General features: G+C 47.4%; 9 protein-coding genes across 9 annotated transcripts; 4 read left to right on the forward strand and 5 right to left on the reverse strand.

The window, feature by feature from the left end:
- Positions 1-38: 38 nt before the first annotated feature.
- BDV27DRAFT_156117 (uncharacterized protein) lies at positions 39-3,790 on the reverse strand (the record flags this gene model as incomplete). The annotated part of the gene is made up of 7 exons (XM_032072266.1): positions 39-558; positions 631-1,828; positions 1,942-2,270; positions 3,159-3,217; positions 3,282-3,497; positions 3,562-3,647; positions 3,706-3,790. 7 exons carry the CDS (start codon positions 3,788-3,790, stop codon positions 39-41), a joined length of 2,493 nt encoding a protein of 830 aa, XP_031929342.1.
- Positions 3,791-5,048: 1,258 nt separating this feature from the next.
- On the forward strand, positions 5,049-6,374 carry BDV27DRAFT_171022 (uncharacterized protein; the record flags this gene model as incomplete). Its single annotated transcript, XM_032075490.1, has 2 exons — positions 5,049-5,065; positions 5,462-6,374. The coding sequence occupies 2 exons, from the start codon at positions 5,049-5,051 to the stop codon at positions 6,372-6,374; spliced, it is 930 nt and encodes a 309-aa protein (XP_031929343.1).
- Positions 6,375-7,644: 1,270 nt separating this feature from the next.
- Positions 7,645-8,632, forward strand: BDV27DRAFT_143776 (uncharacterized protein; the record flags this gene model as incomplete). Its single annotated transcript, XM_032070156.1, has 2 exons — positions 7,645-7,833; positions 7,922-8,632. 2 exons carry the CDS (start codon positions 7,645-7,647, stop codon positions 8,630-8,632), a joined length of 900 nt encoding a protein of 299 aa, XP_031929344.1.
- Positions 8,633-9,356: 724 nt separating this feature from the next.
- BDV27DRAFT_143777 (putative pentafunctional AROM polypeptide) lies at positions 9,357-11,528 on the reverse strand (the record flags this gene model as incomplete). Its single annotated transcript, XM_032070157.1, has 2 exons — positions 9,357-9,554; positions 9,603-11,528. The coding sequence occupies 2 exons, from the start codon at positions 11,526-11,528 to the stop codon at positions 9,357-9,359; spliced, it is 2,124 nt and encodes a 707-aa protein (XP_031929345.1).
- A 352-nt stretch (positions 11,529-11,880) lies between these two features.
- On the forward strand, positions 11,881-14,017 carry BDV27DRAFT_156121 (uncharacterized protein; the record flags this gene model as incomplete). The annotated part of the gene is made up of 2 exons (XM_032072267.1): positions 11,881-13,871; positions 13,924-14,017. The coding sequence occupies 2 exons, from the start codon at positions 11,881-11,883 to the stop codon at positions 14,015-14,017; spliced, it is 2,085 nt and encodes a 694-aa protein (XP_031929346.1).
- Positions 14,018-14,093: 76 nt separating this feature from the next.
- BDV27DRAFT_156122 (sugar phosphate isomerase/epimerase family protein) lies at positions 14,094-15,098 on the reverse strand (the record flags this gene model as incomplete). The annotated part of the gene is made up of 1 exon (XM_032072268.1): positions 14,094-15,098. The coding sequence occupies one exon, from the start codon at positions 15,096-15,098 to the stop codon at positions 14,094-14,096; it is 1,005 nt and encodes a 334-aa protein (XP_031929347.1).
- Positions 15,099-15,308: 210 nt separating this feature from the next.
- On the reverse strand, positions 15,309-16,217 carry BDV27DRAFT_156123 (shikimate dehydrogenase family protein; the record flags this gene model as incomplete). The annotated part of the gene is made up of 1 exon (XM_032072269.1): positions 15,309-16,217. One exon carries the CDS (start codon positions 16,215-16,217, stop codon positions 15,309-15,311), a length of 909 nt encoding a protein of 302 aa, XP_031929348.1.
- Positions 16,218-16,513: 296 nt separating this feature from the next.
- On the forward strand, positions 16,514-17,257 carry BDV27DRAFT_171034 (putative pathogenesis associated protein Pep2; the record flags this gene model as incomplete). Its single annotated transcript, XM_032075491.1, has 1 exon — positions 16,514-17,257. One exon carries the CDS (start codon positions 16,514-16,516, stop codon positions 17,255-17,257), a length of 744 nt encoding a protein of 247 aa, XP_031929349.1.
- A 294-nt stretch (positions 17,258-17,551) lies between these two features.
- BDV27DRAFT_125582 (shikimate dehydrogenase family protein) lies at positions 17,552-19,209 on the reverse strand. Its single transcript, XM_032066364.1, has 2 exons — positions 19,090-19,209; positions 17,552-18,912 (listed from the first exon to the last, which is right to left on the reverse strand). The coding sequence occupies exon 2, from the start codon at positions 18,512-18,514 to the stop codon at positions 17,633-17,635; it is 882 nt and encodes a 293-aa protein (XP_031929350.1). The 5' UTR covers positions 18,515-18,912; positions 19,090-19,209; the 3' UTR covers positions 17,552-17,632.
- Positions 19,210-19,305: the final 96 nt, after the last annotated feature.

The following is a 19,305-nucleotide window of genomic DNA, read 5'->3' on the forward strand; positions in this document are numbered from 1 at the left end:
GCTTGGTTTCATTCTCTCATTGCATGTTACATAAAAGTCTAATATAAACGAAAAAAGGGAGGGAGGCCGCTGGTCATATCCTGCAGATTCCATCCCATGGGTAACTGGTGCTCGCTTTCCCAGTCTGGAGGAAGCGGGATATCACTGGAGTGAAAGAGCGCATTCTGCTCTCCGAGGTCCCCTCGCCAGGGAATAGCGCTGAGGTTGGTGGGTCCTCCATAGATAGAAGGACAGCTAGGAGAGAGAGACGCATTATCCCAGACACGTTGCTGAAACGGATGAGAGGCAGGCGCAATAACACCTGTCTTCTCTTTCAGAGGATTTCCATCTTCTTGTTGATCGGGCTGCAGAAGCTTCTGCGCCGTCAGTTCGAACTTCTTACACATCCAGAGGACATAATCTAAATATGTGCCCCCTTCTTCGGATACTAATGTAGATATAAAATCCGTAACCCGACGGATTCTTTGAAGATCTGACTTATTCCGGTCATGATTAGGGTCGGCAAGAAGTTTTGCGAATAACGTCGCTGCGGCAGCAGCAGGATAGTATGCACATCCCCTGGAAAAGCATCTGTTAACATTGCCTCCTTGATTCAACTACGTGACTTCATCGGCCAAGACATCAACATACCAAGAAAAAGATGAACCCAATGATTTTATCGGTTCTATGAGCTCAATAGAAGACCGTGCGGCTTCAAGCGCGATAGACGTGGACTCTGTATGGCTTTTGCAGGAGTGGGCATGGGTTTTACACCTCCCCGGCAGCTCGATCACACGATGAAGATTGATTTCACAGCAATGAAAAGCCAGGTGCAACCGAATGACGTGTGGAAGGATGGCTTCCTGGGGGGCAGTATAATTCCGCCGCGGTCGGTAATGCTGAGGAATTCCTGCTTTCCACGCTTTAAGTTCTTTCTCACATTGCTCAATGTCAATCAGTAAGTCTGGAGAAACCTTTTGCAAACTTGAGATAGAATAAACTCGATCGTAGACACGCCGCTGCAACACAGCAAACCGCGCCAACAAACCGAAAAAGCTCACGTCAATATAGGAACCCTGTTGTTGTAACACCCCTTTCCCTCCTTTGGAGTATTCGCCGGGGAGCTGAACATCGTAGTCGTCTCCATCCTGTATGGGCGGCCGTCCCGTGCGCAGGCAGATATCTGAATCTAGGACATATGCAATCCAGAATACATTCCGTCTCTCTTCCACTTCACAGTTGCTTAGTCCAAAGCGTACCGATCTATGAATTCCAATTGCTTGCCCCAAGCGAAGTGCAAGTGAACTAAACACGAAGAGTGGTTGGGGATTCGCAGTGTCCTGGAAGTAAAGAGCAAGGCCTAGCATAGCCTGGACAGCCAATATATCCGTATTTTGCAAAAGCAACTGGGTCACAACATTCAGGGCATTCTTCACGTAGCCCAAGGATACCAGGCAGTTCCCATTGTTATTGTAGTCATGTTCAACTTTCCGTTTCTCCGCCAGAGCAAGGACGATATTGAGTGCTGCCCACCAGGATGGACTACTGTCTGGATTCCAAGTGTATTGACGCTCTAGGCGCCTGAGGAATTGTTGTTCATCGAAGAGTGGCAAGGCCATATTGATATGAGCAAAATAGTCTCCTACTAGCTTCAGCGTTGTGGGCTTTGAGGGTAGTGGTTGAGATTCCCTCTTGCTGAAATCGTCCCGGAGGGCTTGTGGAACCCAGCTTCTTAAGTGCCAGGTGTCCATCTCGCGGAGAGAAGCGCTTTGCCAAACCGCATTCTCTGGGCGATCATTGGTCCATTGCGGATTGCCTGCTGAAAATATAGAGAAGCCGGAGGACGGTCCTGATGATGGTCAGATATTCACCCAATTCCTTCGGTTTGCTGTAACTCGCAATGAAAGGTAAAAGGGAAGGTCAAGGCAAAGAGAAACAAGAAACAAAATACAAAATGCATACCATAGAAGCGCATCGCCCCTTGAGGTGTCGTAAAGAAAAGATGGTGATTGCTTCGCTTAACCTGCGCAAGGTTGCTGTCGGCTCCAGCTGGATTTTTACCGCTGGATCGGACATCATGTAGACCATCCTCGTCTTGCTTCCCATCTCCATCACACTTATGTCCATCGTTTTCTGAGTGGCATTCTGCCTGCGGATGATCGATTGGACTCTCACTTTGTGCTGGCGACTTTTTGGTCAGTTCCAGGGGTTCGCTGCTAAGAGACCGAGCCAAGCGTAATTTCTCTTCTAGGTCTTTCACATTTGCTTCCAGACTCGAAATATATGCATGGCTTTATCTGATTAGCTATTGGTACATGTTGCTATACAAGGGCGTACGAACTTGGGCCGGCGCCTTCGATTTCTCACGACATCATTGAACGAGCATGTTTCACTGAATGTTTTGCAGGAAGAGCATAATGGCCTCTGGCCATCACACTTTATCTTTCTTCTCCTACATGGATTGCACGCCTATATAATTAGCAAAGTTAGGAGATACCACCAGCTGTTTCATTTTAGCCTCACTTGCCTTTGCGTAACGTATGTCAGACCTCGTGGAGCAAGTCTCCATGTTTCGTACTAAAAATCAAGGAAGGGTTGGGCGGCAACTTCAAACGGAAATAGCAAGCTCCGTACGAGGGATAGTAGTGGTTAAGGGTTAGTGTTCACCAGTCTACGCGGCGGTCTTAATCTACTTGTATCGCCTTAGCATGGCAAAAGCTTGTTATCTACCCGCGGCGCAAAAGGCCACTGCTAGCCTAAATCCCGAGGGATAATTAAGGAGGTCATGATTAAGCAACTACTCTGGCTTTTCAGGTATTAGCAACATATGTCCAGCGCCAGTGCCAACAATCTTCACCCTCAGACCCGGAACATACATTTGCATCATGCCCGCATATTATGAGTCTAGGCGAGTAGATCCTATTAAACAAGCGATATTTGGTAGACAACCAATGGAACATTCCGGCCGCGGTATTTTATGGTCCCGGAAATTCATTCATTCGTACCGCGGCCCTTCGGCGAAATTGGAAAGCAAAGATCCGCCCCACTGAGTTGGAGACTAAGGGTTCCTTGGGTGAGCGTGGGGCAACTTTTCATTATGATTCTAGATCCGCCGGAAGGACAAACATTTTCTGTCCGTAAAAATTGGCCCTTTGCTTAGCAACGACGCCACAGCTAACAGAGCTTCCTGCCAAGTGAAGGGCCAACCAATACAGGCACGGACGCCATTTCCAAAAGGCTAGCGCGGATTAAGTAAATCAGATAAAGATATTGGCATAGTTAGCTACCAGGATGACTCGTACCTTCCAAGCATTGCGGGGAAGCTTGTCGAATGCATCATCCAGCATCCGAGAAGGCTTGAACTCCTCCACATCTGGGCCATATACTTCCGGGTCACGATGGAACCTAGTCAGGAGGATCTGGACAGATTCCCCATCTTTAACATGGTAGCGCCCATCAAGGACCTGATCTCCTTTAGTTTGGAGGGTGAAGGCGGAGTGTTTCGCGGAGGCAAGCCTCTAGGAATAGGAGCTTCGACATATGATTAACTGTGATGGTGTCTTTCCCAATCACTATATCCACCTTTTCCTGCTCCTTTCTATACGCTTCTGGGTTTTGGATATGTTCATAGAAGAGAAACGACAGTAGTCCAGACGTAGTCTCATGCCCTTCAATCTTATCAATCAACTGTGAGGAAGATTTATACATGGCAGAGAAGATATTTACCAGCAATCAAAAAGGTGATCATGTTACGAATAATTGTTTCATCGCTTAGGGTCTCGCCTGTCTTTGGGCCTTCATTAGAAACCATTGCGTTTAGCTAGTCTTTATTGTCAGTAGGGTTTTGTTGTCGATCCTGGAGAAGTTCCTTTTCAATCGTTTCCAGCTTCTCTATATCGGCCCGATACTTCCTTTCTTGGGCGGAGAATAGGAACGATGCGAAGTCAGGGCGTCTGGATCGAGTGAGTGACTCCGCAAGCATTCCTGTCATCGCTTCAATGTATGGATGTTGTGTTTCATGGTAAAATGAATTGAACCTAGCACCCATAGCACAGCTAGTATACCGTGTCAACCGATGACTCATTTTCCTTGGCCAGAGGACCATACAGAGCAATTGAATCAAGTGTCAGCCTTGTAAAATCGTCGGCAACATTGATTGGTGTATCTGGACCAAAGCGTGCCCACTTCAGTACCATCTGCGAAACAATATCCTGCATCTCTACCGCAGTGCAAGTAAATATAGATAGTTCACGCGGCGTCGAGTGGCAGGCATACCTGAGAACATCCCTCTGATGGACAATGGTCCAAAGGCTGGTGTCAAAGTGCGGTGGGCAACCTTTCAGTTGTGTTCATCCGGATAATCCGTGAAAAGACCATCTTTCAAGGCGTTTCGGATCTGCTCCAATGGGCCCGATACTGATTTTTGGAACTTTCTCTCATCAAATAAATCTCGTGTCAGAGCATAGTTGGCAACAAATATTCGGTCTTCCGGCAGTCGGATACTGAAGATTGGTCCTAGATTTTCTCAGCGCTTTGTATATTCATTATATACTTTTATTCGTAGGAGTCGCCATGTATGTTGGCAATTCGTCCAAGGCTCTCGTGAGGATGCTCAGGATCTATGTCAAGGACATTCCCCAGTACGGGACTGGGAATAACATCAGACATAATAAAAGATGAAAATAATTCCTCAAATAAGGCGATAATCTTTGGTTTACTTGTCAAATGCTTCTCTGCTTCCAAAGTTTTCTTCAGCATATGACGGCCTTCTAATGCACTTCCGTGTACTCTCTCGTTTATAATAGCGGAGGGTAGGCAGGCTATGCATGGTTCTATCCCTAGCCCTGACGAAGTCACCAGAACCAAGTTCCTTCTAATCGCCGGTTTATTCTAAATTGGTCTTGCAAGGATCGCCATTACGGCCATTGTTAACACCGTGACAATATCGGCTTTTAAGACACGAGATTAGCTACAAATATTGCTATTTCCAAATTCTAGAAATAACAATGACTACGAATATCCCGCTCAAAAGGTTTCCGGAGAATAAGACGGATGTAAACGCGGGAGAAATGAACAACTACACGGCGTGATAAGATTCCGAAGGAAACAGATCGTCATCGGACGGTAGACCTCCGAACCGGCTCTTCTGCATTTGGGATATTACTATTAAATATGTGCGATACAGCCTCCCTATTCACTCTAGGGCTTGCCTTTTAAACCAACTAGGGTCCCCAAGGCCAAAGCATTTGTACAATGATTATTTGAGGTCCCCGAAACTAGTCTGATCCGTTCTTGTTCACCCATGCGACGGAATCCCACCTGCCACTGTGGTTCAAGCATGCGCATGCCTTCCCAGTCATCCAGGGTCCCCCAAGAGGGCCCTGGGGCCACAGACGGAAAGAAGACAGGTATATTCGTCTCCTCGGCTTAGATGTGCTACCAGGCTCTCTAACTACTATTCAATAGGCCAAATGACGCCTAGAATTTTCGTTCTAGATATTGGGTTGGCGGCAACCAAGCCTTCTTTTAAAGGAGGCCAAATCCAGGAGTTCTCATGCGATGGGAAAATCCGTCGGGTGTTGGTTGGCAATCAAGCATTGCCGGATGGCCTAGCGATTGATCCTGACAGTAAACGCATGTTCTGGACATGCATGGGAATTCCCGGAAAGGATGACGGTGCCATATATTCTGCCAACCTTGATGGTCATGACATTCAGACTGTTGTGGCGCCCGGAGTGATCAATACACCTAAACAACTCACCCTTGACCCAGTAGCAAGGAAGCTTTATTTCTGCGACCGAGAAGGGCTTCGCGTTTGCCGATGCAACTTTGATGGTGGCGACTTCACTGTCTTAATCCAAACAGGTCATTACAAGGACCCGCAAGACGGCAAGGATGCTGAGAAGTGGTGTGTTGGCATCGCTGTGGCTCCTCAACTGGGCAAGTTCTATTGGACTCAGAAGGGATCCTCGAAGGGTGGCCAGGGTCGGATTTTCTGCGCAAATATCGACACTCCCTATGGCCAGTCGCCGACATCCAGGGGTGATGTTCAATGTCTTCTGAACAATCTCCCTGAACCGATTGATCTTGAAATAGATGAGGCATCCCGCACCCTGTATTGGACAGATCGCGGTGAGTTGCCTATTGGTAATTCTTTGAATAGCATCTGCCTGGATCGGTCCGGCCTCCCCCTACCAAGTGACAGCAGCCAGGGATATAACGTCCTATGCAGACATTTAAAGGAGGCAATCGGTCTGCGGTTAGACGTGAAAAATGGCCATATCTACCTGACCGACTTGGGCGGCAATATCTACCGATGCAATGCTGATGGTACCGGAAAGAGAATACTACACTCGGATGATTTGCGTGCATTCACTGGCATTAGCTCTCTTTAAGGCCGTCTATACGATAATGGGGCCTGTAATGGGTGCCACGTTTCAACTAGACCTTGCTATGTTTTGACTGCGTTACCTTCCTGTATTTCCGTTCTGATGGTGAAGCAATAGTGTAGATGCTATTTATCAAACACCTTGGATTCAGTTAAGCTTGCACTCTGTTTTTAGTTGAGTCGGAAATCTTCCAATCGTACAAGCAACTCATTTCGTTTCATCCTTTGATTCTAGGGCAGGTTCCTGATAGCTATATCGCACTTGATTTCCATACTTGTGTAGTGCAAAGACACTAAGCTTGTATATTGGTCAACCTCACGATGTCTGGGACGATTTGTAGATTTCTTGGCTGCCTGAGTACGGTTGTCGTAAAGGAACTTTGGTTTGGAGACAATGTAAGGCAAGAGCCAGGAGCAGCTCCTCTCCACGGTGTGGACACTCTCACTCTAACATGTCTTCTACCCTGAATAGTAGATATTTCTCTGACAATGGGTTCTGCTGAAGTCTACCTCTGGGGATACAAGAGCTCGGGTGCTACTAAAGATTAAGTATCTTAACTGGACAAATATATAGTCTCTATATAATAAACATAATCCTCTATCTTATAATTATACGATATTTATACAAAAATTCAACCTATCTTCTTTCACCTTCCACATATTGCAGTACAGAGTGAAGCTTGGTTTCTTGATTAACTATATATATTCCCACGAGTACAATACTATTATCGATGTGCCCATCTGTTTTCTGTAAGAACCTGTATCATATTGATAAAGTAAAAAGACCTAGACTCTCTAGTTTCATGTGAATTTCTGATAATATGGGGTTAATTTCAATTTATACGCAGGTTGAATGAAAAGCAGTTTCACCACTTGCTCACAGTCTACAGATTCCTTCTCGAACGCCTCCTAAACACGCTAATCTGTATCCCGCTTAGCCTTGTTTCAAAAGTATTGAATTGTATTGAAAGATCATATCGTGCGGGGTTCAGTTTTATATATTACGTGAAACCCGCTTACAACAGTTTTCGAATTCGAGTTTCTTTCGACTCTTGATTTCTGGAAAATAAACCCTAAAGATGCGAGCTCTGATTGGATTTGATTTCGAGCGTTTAACTAGACCGCTTTCTACAATGGTCGATGTATATTACGGATACGTCTTCAGTACCATTGATGTTGTATTTTACACGAAATTAGCGGGACACTGCATATTGGAAACACAAATATGCCTTTCAGTCCTTCACCCCAAGAGGCGGAGGGACTGAATACATAACAAAATGCCTGTTCATAAGATTGACGACAGACAACCAAAACAACCTCCCTGGGGAGAACTTCCATTGGAAGTCTACTTTCTCTCCGAATGGGAAAAGCCTCACCCAGATCCTACACAATCCAACGAATCACCCGCAGACCGTCGCAAACGGCTTGTTCGCCAATTTCTCGCATTGGGGTTCGAAGGCAGACAGGTATGGACCTCCAATTATACTGAATGTGTGAGGATCATACACCGGAACTGACCCCGAGTCAATACCACGTTGATAGCCTTACTATGAGAAATCGCCACCCATTCCAACTGAATTTCAAATAAACGAGATTCTTCGACCTATACGCCCCGAGGTTCTACGCGCCTACGCTGATGACACCGGATCTTTATCCGGTCTTTGGCTTCGTCTCTGCTACACGGATGAAGAGGCGCATAAGGCTCTGTGGGCCGAAAATGAAGAAGCAGAATGGGTTAGTTATGACGGGATCGTACTCGACGATGAAAGCATCTTCGGTGGCTTGGATTTGGCAGCTGCCCTGGAAGTCTTTCCAGAGCGTGTTACGAATGAGCATGTCAATCTTCAACTCAGAGATGCAGAGTTCCGAGAGATGGTAGAGGCTGCACAAGAAAGTCCATGTCCTAGTGCGGAGAACTACTCTGATGAGCTTAAAGAGTTTTTAGCGAGAGATCAAGAGGAGTTAGACAAGAACCCACTTATGAGGTATTCTCTCTGGCACGCTGCTTGTGTTGTTACTCATATATTTGTGGAGGATGAGGTGGCGCAAAAGGGTGGAGGTTTACTGCATGTGTTTTTAGATGATTATGGGAATGTGGTGAGACAGTGGCGAGTTGAGAATGATGGATCAGAAAGTAATTATGATGGCGCTTGGTTCGAAGGTTGTTATAAAGAAGCTTTTGAAGGTGGTATGGGAGGTAGTATGGAAGAAGAAATTGGGCCGGCTTATCATGAGGGCGGAAGCCGGGGGCCTCCATATTATTAGTATGTTTAGGATTCCTGGGATGACGAGTCGGAAGAGGCTAGTGTAGATAAAAAAGACTTGCTTTATCTTCTAGGAATTGAGATTCATCATCGTCTGATATGGGCTCATTCTAAAAATAATCAAAATCTTTGGAAGCCCATGTTAGCTTTCCAGGTGAGCCAGGTAGCCGTAAAAGATAGCTATAAATATAGAAGGATAATCAAAGGGAAAGACTAAATACTGTAGTATATATTCTGGTTATAATTACAAGGGTTTTGCTTATTATATTTTCTGTCTATATATAGCTTTGTGAGATTTAGGTGTTCTGGACTAGAATTCTGTGTTATCGGTAAGGCGTCTGTATAGCTAGATGTTTAATAGCTAGGCTCGAACACGTTAATAGAATTTGAATGTTTGATTGATGGATTGGTAGGGTTATGTGAATTTGTGTTTGTATGTAGAACTGAATATAGTGAGGGGAGAAGTTGTATGTAATTAGTTTCATTTGAGTAGTATGAGAATAGGAAGGCCGTCGTCTGTTGCCCGAGACGAGATTCATGATGGATAGCTACGAGGGACCGTGTGAAGTATCTTAGAATGGACTGTTGGTTATGGAATTATTGGTATATTATCTATCCAGTGAAGATAAAGCCCTTGATGAAGGCATACACGTCTATTATTGCGAGCTTTGCGTGATAATCACGGAGATACCCAGCTAACATGCAACTTCCATCTACATAAAAGATTAAAGAGCTCTCTCTCGAATTGACTGCTGAATGGCATGTCTCATAACATGGACTGGAGCTGGTCGTGTTGTAAAGAGCTCGTACTGCGCAATGCCCTGCTCGACTAAGACCGACAGGCCATCAACTATGATCCAGCCTCGCGACACATGTTGTCTCATCGACTTTATTAAACGCGTCTCTAGTGGATCGTAGGCGACCTATATCTATTAGTACAAAGTATTCTGCTAATTACACAGAATCCTTACCTCAACGAAGACCCCGCCAGTTTTGCTTTGCAACCACTGGTCGGGAATGCGAAAAGCGCTCGATGACTCGATATCAAACCCCTGTCCAGGAATACACGCAACAATGATTGTGGGCTGGCGAAGATGAGCTGGCCATGGGTCATCAGCTGATGAGAGTATGGTAAGACCTAAAGGGACCTTATTCTCTGATTTTGCCCATTCACGATAGTAGTCGACAAGTCGTAGTGCATTGGAAAGTGTTCGATTATAGACACAAATGTGTCTCACACCCAGCTGATAACAAGCGTATATGGCAGCATGGGCCATGCCGCCTGCACCGATTATCAGGGCGGTTGATCCGTCACGGACAGCATTTGCTGGAGAAAGGTGCTTATAGATACAATCTTTGATGCCAAGATAGTCAGTATTGTACCCCTTGCGAATAGTTTTGCACACTCCATTTGGTTGGCACTCCTGATGCAATACCACCGTATTCACGGCGTTGATGTCCAGTGCTTCTGGGCTTATCTCGTCCAGGTAGTGAAGAACTTCAGCTTTGTACGGAAGTGATACCGCCACGCCTCCATAACTCTCATCATCCAAGATTTCGCGAATATCGGACAGCGTTTGTCGCTCCGTTGTGTCATATGTAAACGGTAGTCCACACGCAGCGTACGCGGCATTGTGCATCGCAGGTGATAAAGTGTGCGATAACTGTTGCCCAAAAATGCCGAATCTTTTCCGGCGACGAAGAAAGCATGCTGACACCGCCATCTCTGCTTCCCGCAAGGTGACACCTGTTGACCTCATGCTTTCGAGAACTACCGGTGACAATGTTGGATTTAAGCAAACCGAAGTGCGTCCAAATAGTCCTGTGTTGTATGCGATGGCGGGTATGAGAGCGTCTTTGGCGAGACTGTGCGGAAGGGGTATACCGGGAAGAACGTCTCCGGCTGCTGTTGATTCGCCGGTTATACGAATTGCGTCGAAACCAATACTTTGCGTTTTATGACGGAGGGCGAATAGCTGCGGAAGTTTCTCGTTCCCCACCAGAGGATAATCTTGATGATAAGTGGCTATGACCTTGATATAACCCTTAGCAGCAACTACTTCCTGCGCCAGATCATTTCCATGAGACATGGAGCAAGTGATAGCATCCGGCATGGTCCTCAAGGCCATTCCTAGGAGCTTGCGATAGCTCGATATATCTGGTGCCGAGGGAGGACTAATATCTACGATTACAAGAGCCCGCGAGTGCCTCCTAAGGATGGCTACAGCCCTTGCCATTGACTCGGATGGCCTTCTGCCGTGAAAACCAGAAAGCTCAACTTTTAGGTTTATTGCATCCGACCCATTCTCGAGCTCCTCGTAACTTTCGAGTTGTCCCTCTAAGCAAGCCATTGGTACCTGCAGGGCATACGTGTACGACGCAGAGAAGGGATCCGCTGAAAAACGAGCCCGGTGTTCACGGCCCCAGATGCGATGCAGGAACCTTACGAACGTTCTCTCCGTGTCTTTCAACTTTAGATACGTAGGTAGTGTGGAGCGAGCCTCACCAACCGAGCCTTCTGTCACATTGTAAAAATCGAAGTTGGAACAGGATTCAAAGAACGAATTTCCAGCCTCCCACATGCGCTCGAACCTGTCCTGACTAGTCGCGATAAGCTGCTGTAAATCGCTTCGGTCCCGTCGGATGTACAGAACTGGGTGACGAGAGGTGAACTCCTCCAAGAGTACCTGCTGTTGTCTGCTTGCCAGCCAGCCGAGTCCGACAATCACACATCCTTTTCGATGCTCTCTTAATATCTCCTGGGTCATTTCTAGCTCGAGTTTGCGATATCGTTCTGAGCCATGTGCTGCAATGTAACCCTGTGGAGGCATGCCGTGCCTTCGCTGGAATACAGCGACATAGTCAACAAGCTGTCGCCGCAATGCCACAGCTGCCATGATCCCTAGGGTTTTCTTGCCCGCCCCGGGAAATCCAACCAGCGCCAAGCTAGAGTCCGGGCTGTATCGTCGAGAAGACCAGGGAAGTCCATCGCGCTGCTCATTGCTATGAGTTGCTTGAAAGCTCATCATCAGTATACGTACTTTAATAAAACAATCACATTTTTCTAACCCATACACGACGAGATTGTCTGGATCCCCTTGACCTTTGAGTTTCGGATTTGCCATCGGTTAATTCCATAGCCGATCACGTGGGCCTATCGATATCCTCCTTGTTTGGATATACGACGAGGCTGACCTCAACTAGCGAGAATCCCATGCTGACGGCCTTGGTCTAGCATATTCAAAAGATATGCCAAGACCTCACTCAAACAAACGCCAGCGGATCAGTCGTGCTTGCGACCAATGTCGCCGACGTAAATCGAAATGCGATGGGGAGCAACCAGAGTGTGCGATCTGCCGCCAGGCCGGCCGGCGATGTACATACCAGGACAACGGTAGACGCCGTGGATTACAAACTGGCTACGTGAAAGCCCTTGAGACTGTACTTGGAATTGTTTTCCAGCAGATCCCTGACAGTGAAAGCGCGGTCCAAAGCCTGCTTCGTGACCCTCGGCATCACAGCAGGTTTCTCGCCACCGAATCGGTAGAGAAATATGCAACGATATGGCGAAATTCAAAAGTAGCCAAACGTGTGAATCGCCTATTAGCACCTGGATTGCAAGAGGATATATACCATACACTCGGTGATGATGATGATGATGGCCACCAATGGGAATCATGCGACGCACATAGTCCGGAGCGGGCGACTCAGACCCCAATGAATGCTTCGAATGCTGATACGGACTCTATCCTACCTCCAACTCCACCTCTACCTCTACCTCCGTCAAGTGTAACTGAATCCAATTGTCTATTAAATTTGCAATTTCCAGACGACGTGGCAGAGCTGGTGGACTTCTACTTTGTTCACATTCAGTGCTGGTTCCCTATACTTGACCGACGCGACATTTTAAGGACAATGCACGGCGACCCTTCCACAAAGGATCGTGGTGCAGGCTATCTATTAGTCTTGTGGGCTATTATTGCATATGTACGCATGATGCGAGAGAATGTAAGCGTGGACGCTTGTCTAGAGCCGACACATATAGAAGCCGCCATACGCGTGCGCCTGGTGCTAGATTTTAATAATCTAGAATTGAGCCACGTTCAGACCCTACTGATTGTGGCTCTTCTGAATATTGGACGTGGAGACCTAAACCACGCCTGGCTGCTCGTTGGTCAGGCTATGAGAATTGTCGTTACTCTCCCTCAGCCAGCCAGAAAACCGAGATTCGCGCACGTTTTCCAAGGTTGTGTGTTTCTTGATAACATAGTTTCTGCACTTCTCGAAAGAACTCCGTGTCTCTCATTGGACGAACAGAGTGAAAACGAACCCATCGCTGAGGATGATCTGGAGGAATGGGAGACGTGGACAGCTTCTGGTGATCAAGCCCTGAGTCAGAGAACTACCCAGAAAGGGCCATTGCGAGCCCTGAGCATGTTTAACCTGGTCCATCAACTAATGCAACTATTAACCCAAGTCTTGCATCGCCCATCCGGACAAGAGAATATCCAACAGATTGCTTCCAAGTTGAGAGACTGGCAATCGGTTCTTTCAACACGCTGCCCATACCCCCCGCGCCACTCACTGAACCCTCCGTTGCTGAATTTACACCTGACCTCATCCTTTGTTACGTTGTGTTTGGTTAGCAAATGTAACTTCGACGATGCGACCATTACCACCATGGCATACCATGCCCTACGAACGTGCCTTGATCTACTTGATCAATACATTGAGATCACCAGCGAAACGAAATCTTCCCCCCTTCTGTATTGGTTCTTTTTCCAGGCACAACGATGTTTACGCACGAGCATTTTGATCAGCGGCTGTGCTGAAGAAGATGTGTTGCAAAAGCGTCTCAGTCAACTTATGGATAAATTGAAGTTGGCCAATCCCACGAAACTAAACAGGTCGTACATAAGCGACTCGCGACTGGGCTGGAATATAGAGAACTTGGATCATTTTTTTCCCGCGATCCAATCCTTTGATAATACGTACACTGCTGGTATACCTGTGAACATGGTCCATGGTCGTACAACTGCCCCCATCATCAACCCTACCAGCATCCGTGATTCTCAGAGCTACCTGATCTCGGGTCTCTCTGACACACCTGAATTGGCAGTAGCATCTACCATTCCTACTCCCATTTCTCCCGTTCCTCGACAAACAGCGCCTGTTTTAGATGAAACAGGAGGCTTTGACGCTTTATTTGAAGAGATGGTTGCTTCCATAACGCCCATGAGGTATCCTTTATTTAGGAAATCATGAGCAATAGTCCATGCTAATACTCTACAGTCACGAACCGACATTTGCGCATAACCTCGGCTTTCACGCAGGAGACCTGGTGACAGACTTTGTTACCGAGCTGCAGCAACCACCTCACGGTTGATGCTGATACGTAACCCTTCACAATATGAGTGCAACCGGGTAATACCGTCTATATAGTAGATACACAGCGAGAGATTCTAGAGATTCAGTTCCTCTGCCAGCCTATTCCAGGCTTTGATGCCCCGTTGTGCATGTGTTTCGGGCACTGTCGGGTCCGGATCCGCCATCGACCTCGAAAATAACTCCATTGACACCCACCCCTGAAAGCCAAGACCTTTTAAGAATGCTTTAGCCACCTGTACCACTGGTAGGTAGCCACCGCGCTCTTGTTCATAAAGGAACAATCTAGCATTGCGACTCCAACTCATCCGCGCTGGCTGTCCTTCGACGTAAAAAGGATGGCCCACGACCAACGGCTGTTGCATTCTTTCTGCGTCAACAACCTGCACATAAAATACCTTGCTCACATCGACCGTCCTAATAAGACTTTGTAGCGATGCGACCAAGTCCGCATCTGCATCTGGTGTCTTACCAGAGGGGCTGGCAGGGTCGGCCCATACCCGTCCGGCGATGTTGAAGGTATCTAGACAGCACCCAAAATTAGGCCGGTCCACTCGCTGAACCACCTCCCACAAACTCTCCCACGTTGAAATAAAAGTACCCCAGGCGAGATTTTCATATGCAAACCGGACGACAGGCTCCTCTTTCAAACCCAGGTCTGCGACTTCAACCATGTCGGAAACAATTAAATCCAGATCACCCGATATTCCTTCGGATTGAAAGTTAGAAGGTATTTGGATGATATCGGTGCCTAGAATTTTGACGATGGCGAACCACAGCTTAAGGCGATCGATCTTTTCCCGGTGCTGGGCTCGATCCGTTAAACCTTCATAGAATAAGAATGGTTGCATTCCAATCACATTTAGGCCATGGTGGTCACAGATGGCTCTGGTTTCTTCAGCGGCAGCAAGCAATGTTGAATCATTTACGGGTCCTTTTTCTTTAGCGAGATATTCCAAATCTTCGTAGAATATTTCAACCCCTTTGAATCCGGCTTTGGCTGCCTGGGCGAGTTTCTCGGGGAGGGAATGTACCCAGGCCCTTCCCAAGGACATGGATGCGATTGCTGGCGCACAAGGCATTCTGGCGTTTTAAGAAGTGACGGTACAACTGTAAGTTACGTGCAAACGGATAAATGCAGTTCTAACAGAATGTATACTTATGATCCAAGGCACTGGTCCTGTACATATATTTGTTGGTAACGGCACTATTCTTAACCGAACTTTAATAATCGGAAAATGCCCGATCGTCAATCTACAAATGCGTAATTGCTAAAAGGAAATCTGTCTAACTTAGAAATTGATTGCCGGACTTTCTTCGGCTGCTCTTCGAAGCACTGCCCATGCCTCACTCACAGGTATTTGGGTACCTTCTTCCTCGCCGCACCATAGTCGGTACTGCTCATGAATCTGGTGGCCGATAATCTCAGTGCCCTCAACAGTCTTCCAGCCATTTGCCTTCCCAGCTTGCAGGATTCGCGTCTTTCGTGGCTTGAAGCACATGTCGAGTAGAACGCCCTTCTCTTGGGGAGTGGATAAAAATGACTTAATAATCTGGTGAACTTCCACCTCGTCGGGGGTGCTGGGCTCGGCATCCGGAACAGTGCCCACGATGTAGTACGGCCTGGCGAGACCTTTGACCTGCTCGACGCGCTCCACGTAAACGATGTCCAAACCGTCACCGTACACCTTTTTTGCTTCTTCCAAGAGGGCCTTTACTTCATCGCGATCTCTATTGACGAGATAGATCTGCCGACATTCGAGTTGGTCGTGTAGAGTAAATATCGCCGCCCGCGCAGCTCCCCCAGCCCCAATGAGCACCGCCGGCTTTCCCCTGCCTGCTTCGCTCGCTCCCAGCAAACATCCCTTAATCCCGCGCCAGTCTGTATTGGTGCCTCTTAATTTTCCGTCTGCCGTCCGGTATACGTTGTTGCATGCCCCCAGCCGAATAGCGTATTCGTCCAGACCGTCGAGGTGGTCCATGATGGTGCGCTTGTAAGGCATGGTCACTACTCCACCGGCGAAGTCGGATCGTCGAAAGAGTTGAACGGCATCTTCCACTGTCGGACACTCTTTAGCGAGGAATTTCCAATCGTGGCCCAGTGCTTTTGCAATGTAGTTGTGCATTGGTGGAGCGATAGAGTGGGTCACTCCGACACCGACAAGGTATGCATAAGCACGTGGATCTGTTTCTGAGGGCATTTTGCAAGATGCGAATGAAGAGGTGCTGAACTAATTAAGACAATGTTTATCCGTGTAGACTAACTAATGTGAGCTGTGGTAGAAGCTACCATATCTTCTTATGCACAACGGATCGGTTGTGGATACAGCCGATCCGGGGATGATTTAACCGATTACCAGGCACTGATGCGTCATGCTCCTTAGAAATACAGTTCCGCACTTATGCTTATTATTGTCTCTTTGCGCCGATTGCCTTGCCTCTTTGAAATCCCAAGAAAACTTCATCTCCCGTCACATATACATTATCATTTTTAAAAATGCCCGACCTCCATTCTCTTCCTGCGGGTACACGGCCCGAAAATGCCATCCGCAACAACGGACCTCCCCAACTAGCCCTGGAGCGGTACATGCTCCGCGAACTAGCAGAGGGATGGCCATGCTATCGCGATGCCTGCGAGTGGGAAAATCTACGCTCAATCTTCCACCCTGAGGCACACATCTACACAACCTGGACGGGGTTAACCCACCACTTAAAGTTTATTGAAGCCTCACAAGCCGGAATGGACAAGGGAGCCTTCATCATGCACCGGATTCACGGAAGCACAACTGACATCGACCCGAATGCCACACGAGCCGTAACAAAGATGAAGGCAACCATCACGCAGCGGTTTAGTGGCGTCAGCTGTGTATCTGGCGGGACATGCGAGGCTGATGCCGAAAGTGACTGTCGGTTTATCTTTTTCTGGGAAAAGATGTCGGATCCTTCCTATCCTCATCTACAGGGACAGTGGCGGGCGCGGTTTGTCAGGCACTGGTATGAGAAGGATAAGCTGATTCCTATTAATCCGGGACGGATCCCCGTTCTGGATGAGGAGAGGTTGCAGAAGTATCCTCCAGGGTATAGGTATTTGGCTTATATGCAGGAGGAAACTATGGGGGTGAAGGTGCTCTTGGATCTACCTGGTCATCGCAGGGAGGGGTCGACGATCAACGGACAAAAGCATGATTTGCTCTATTTCCAGGCCCGGGATTGGATGGACGGAAAGGATGTTGCTTGGTAAATGTACCTAATGTGTTGTTAGAATGTGAATGATTTATGGACTTCCCACTTCAATTAAGAATCTTTTCAAAGCAGCAGCGAATCACCGTTATCTACTTGGTTAGCCTTGATCTCTAGTTTCTTCAGTATAATTCAGCATTGTTTTGAGCCGTTCAGTTGAGATATAGATTTCGTAGATGATCTAGCGTACCATCTACCGAGAGGCTGTAATTTGCACTACACGCCGTGGGCAACTACAGGTAGAAGGAGACGTACATTCAGGTCCACAAAGAAACGCTGTCCACGCTACCATCTGTAAGTCAACATCATTCTTCTATATCATATCAAAGTTCTTATCACCACACATATAGTGATGTTCTCTTTACCCTATGCAAAGCTATTCGCGTTTTAAGTTACAATGACGATGTCCTTTTCCTGTAGCAACCTCAATAGCCTTCCTCATAACGGCCTCCGGTGCATCCAATCCCGTCCACAACCGAAACTGCTCAAAGCCCTGTCGAAGAAGTACCTCTACCCCATTCGCCGTAGTCCATCCGGGGTTCTCCCTCGCCACAGCCAGCAAATTCGTCACCCGCGGCTTATACGCCATCTCAATACAGAGACCCTTCTCATTCCCAAACAAACCCTGGAATGCCTCCTGCGACATAGCATCCCCGGGAACAGTCCCAATAATAACATCCGGATCCTCCGGCAACCTCGATGGAAACTGAACCGGTATAACCCGGCACAAATCCTCAAAATCCCGCGCAATTTGTTCCGCCTTCGCCAACGTCCGATTAGCAACATAAACCCGCTCAACCTCAGCTTGAGCCATCGCATAAACACCGGCTCTAGCTGCGCCTCCAGCCCCGATCACAAGCCCAACTTGCTTGCTCTCCCCAGAAGCATACTCCTTGACCAGGGAATAAAGACCGGACCAATCCGTGTTATCACCATGAATCTCACATTTCGCTGTCCCATCTCCAGCATCAATTGATCGAGCAATGAGAGTGTTAATTGCTCCTAGCCGAGTCGCAGAGTCAGCGACCTGGGCACAAAACTCCCCGGCGCTGAGTTTGTGAGGCATTGTCACGCTAGAGCCACCGAAGGCTGGGTCATCGATTAAGGACTTGACGTCTTGAAGAGTGTCGCATTCTTGTATGTCGTACCGGTGTGGGAGGCCATAGTGCTCGAAGGCGGCATTGTGGATTGTAGGTGAGAGACTCTGGGATATTCCCTGGCCGAAGATGTGGTAGCGTTGTGGAGTTGTGGTTGTCATTTTTCTTCTCTGTAACTAGCAATTGCCGTTGTATTGCAGTGTTGACGAACGAGAAGCGCTCTAATGTTGTGTATACATTGGCTCATTTATCTATCGGGTAAATTGTGTGTTGGCTTACACACCCGTATCCTTCCGGCTATATCAATAGCCTAGCGTTGGGTAACGGGATCCGGGCCACCAATGAAATTAGCCGAGTACTATGGACTGGTACATCCAAAAGGAAAGGAATGAACAAATACTGAAATACTACCACGGGTGTATACTCTTCCATCTAAATGGGAGAGCAGTTGGTTGTTCATAAAAACAGCCTAATCACAGATTCGAGTTGTTGGAGCCCCAAAGGAGAGCCATGAGAATGAGTCTAGCAGAAACCTGCTCTGTTTGTCGCCGACTAGACACTATGATGGCTATCAGAGGACATAGCAACTAATGTAATGCTGGCACTGGCCTGGGACACCAGGGTAAAAGTAGCCTGCAATTATGGTCTCCAGGTTGACATGTAGAGAAGCGGTAGTAAATTCTAGGAGGTCATTGTCGATGTCCAGGACAGTAGCGCGCTTGGGAAGAGGACCTACGCTAATGTGAAACAACCTACGGACGAGGCGGAAAACATTTTCAAGTGGTAAGACAAGAAATTAAGAAACTTAGTTAACAAGCTGCCGTTTTCTATTCTTTTGTGATTCACTTCCTTGTAGTCAGACTTTGTTTATGGAGACAAGAACATAGGCGGGCGGATTAAATACCCGTACATTTCATTTATAATTCTCTCTCCTATAGGTAAGCCGAAGCAG

The sequence above is a fragment of the Aspergillus caelatus genome (assembly GCF_009193585.1).
Source record: "Aspergillus caelatus strain CBS 763.97 unplaced genomic scaffold BDV27scaffold_54, whole genome shotgun sequence".
Classification (NCBI taxonomy): domain Eukaryota; kingdom Fungi; phylum Ascomycota; class Eurotiomycetes; order Eurotiales; family Aspergillaceae; genus Aspergillus; species Aspergillus caelatus.

Bases quoted from the DNA above. Each gene is read 5' to 3' on its own strand.
- BDV27DRAFT_125582 (XM_032066364.1), bottom strand. From the start codon at position 18,514: ATGACAACCACAACTCCACAACGCTACCACATCTTCGGCCAGGGAATA.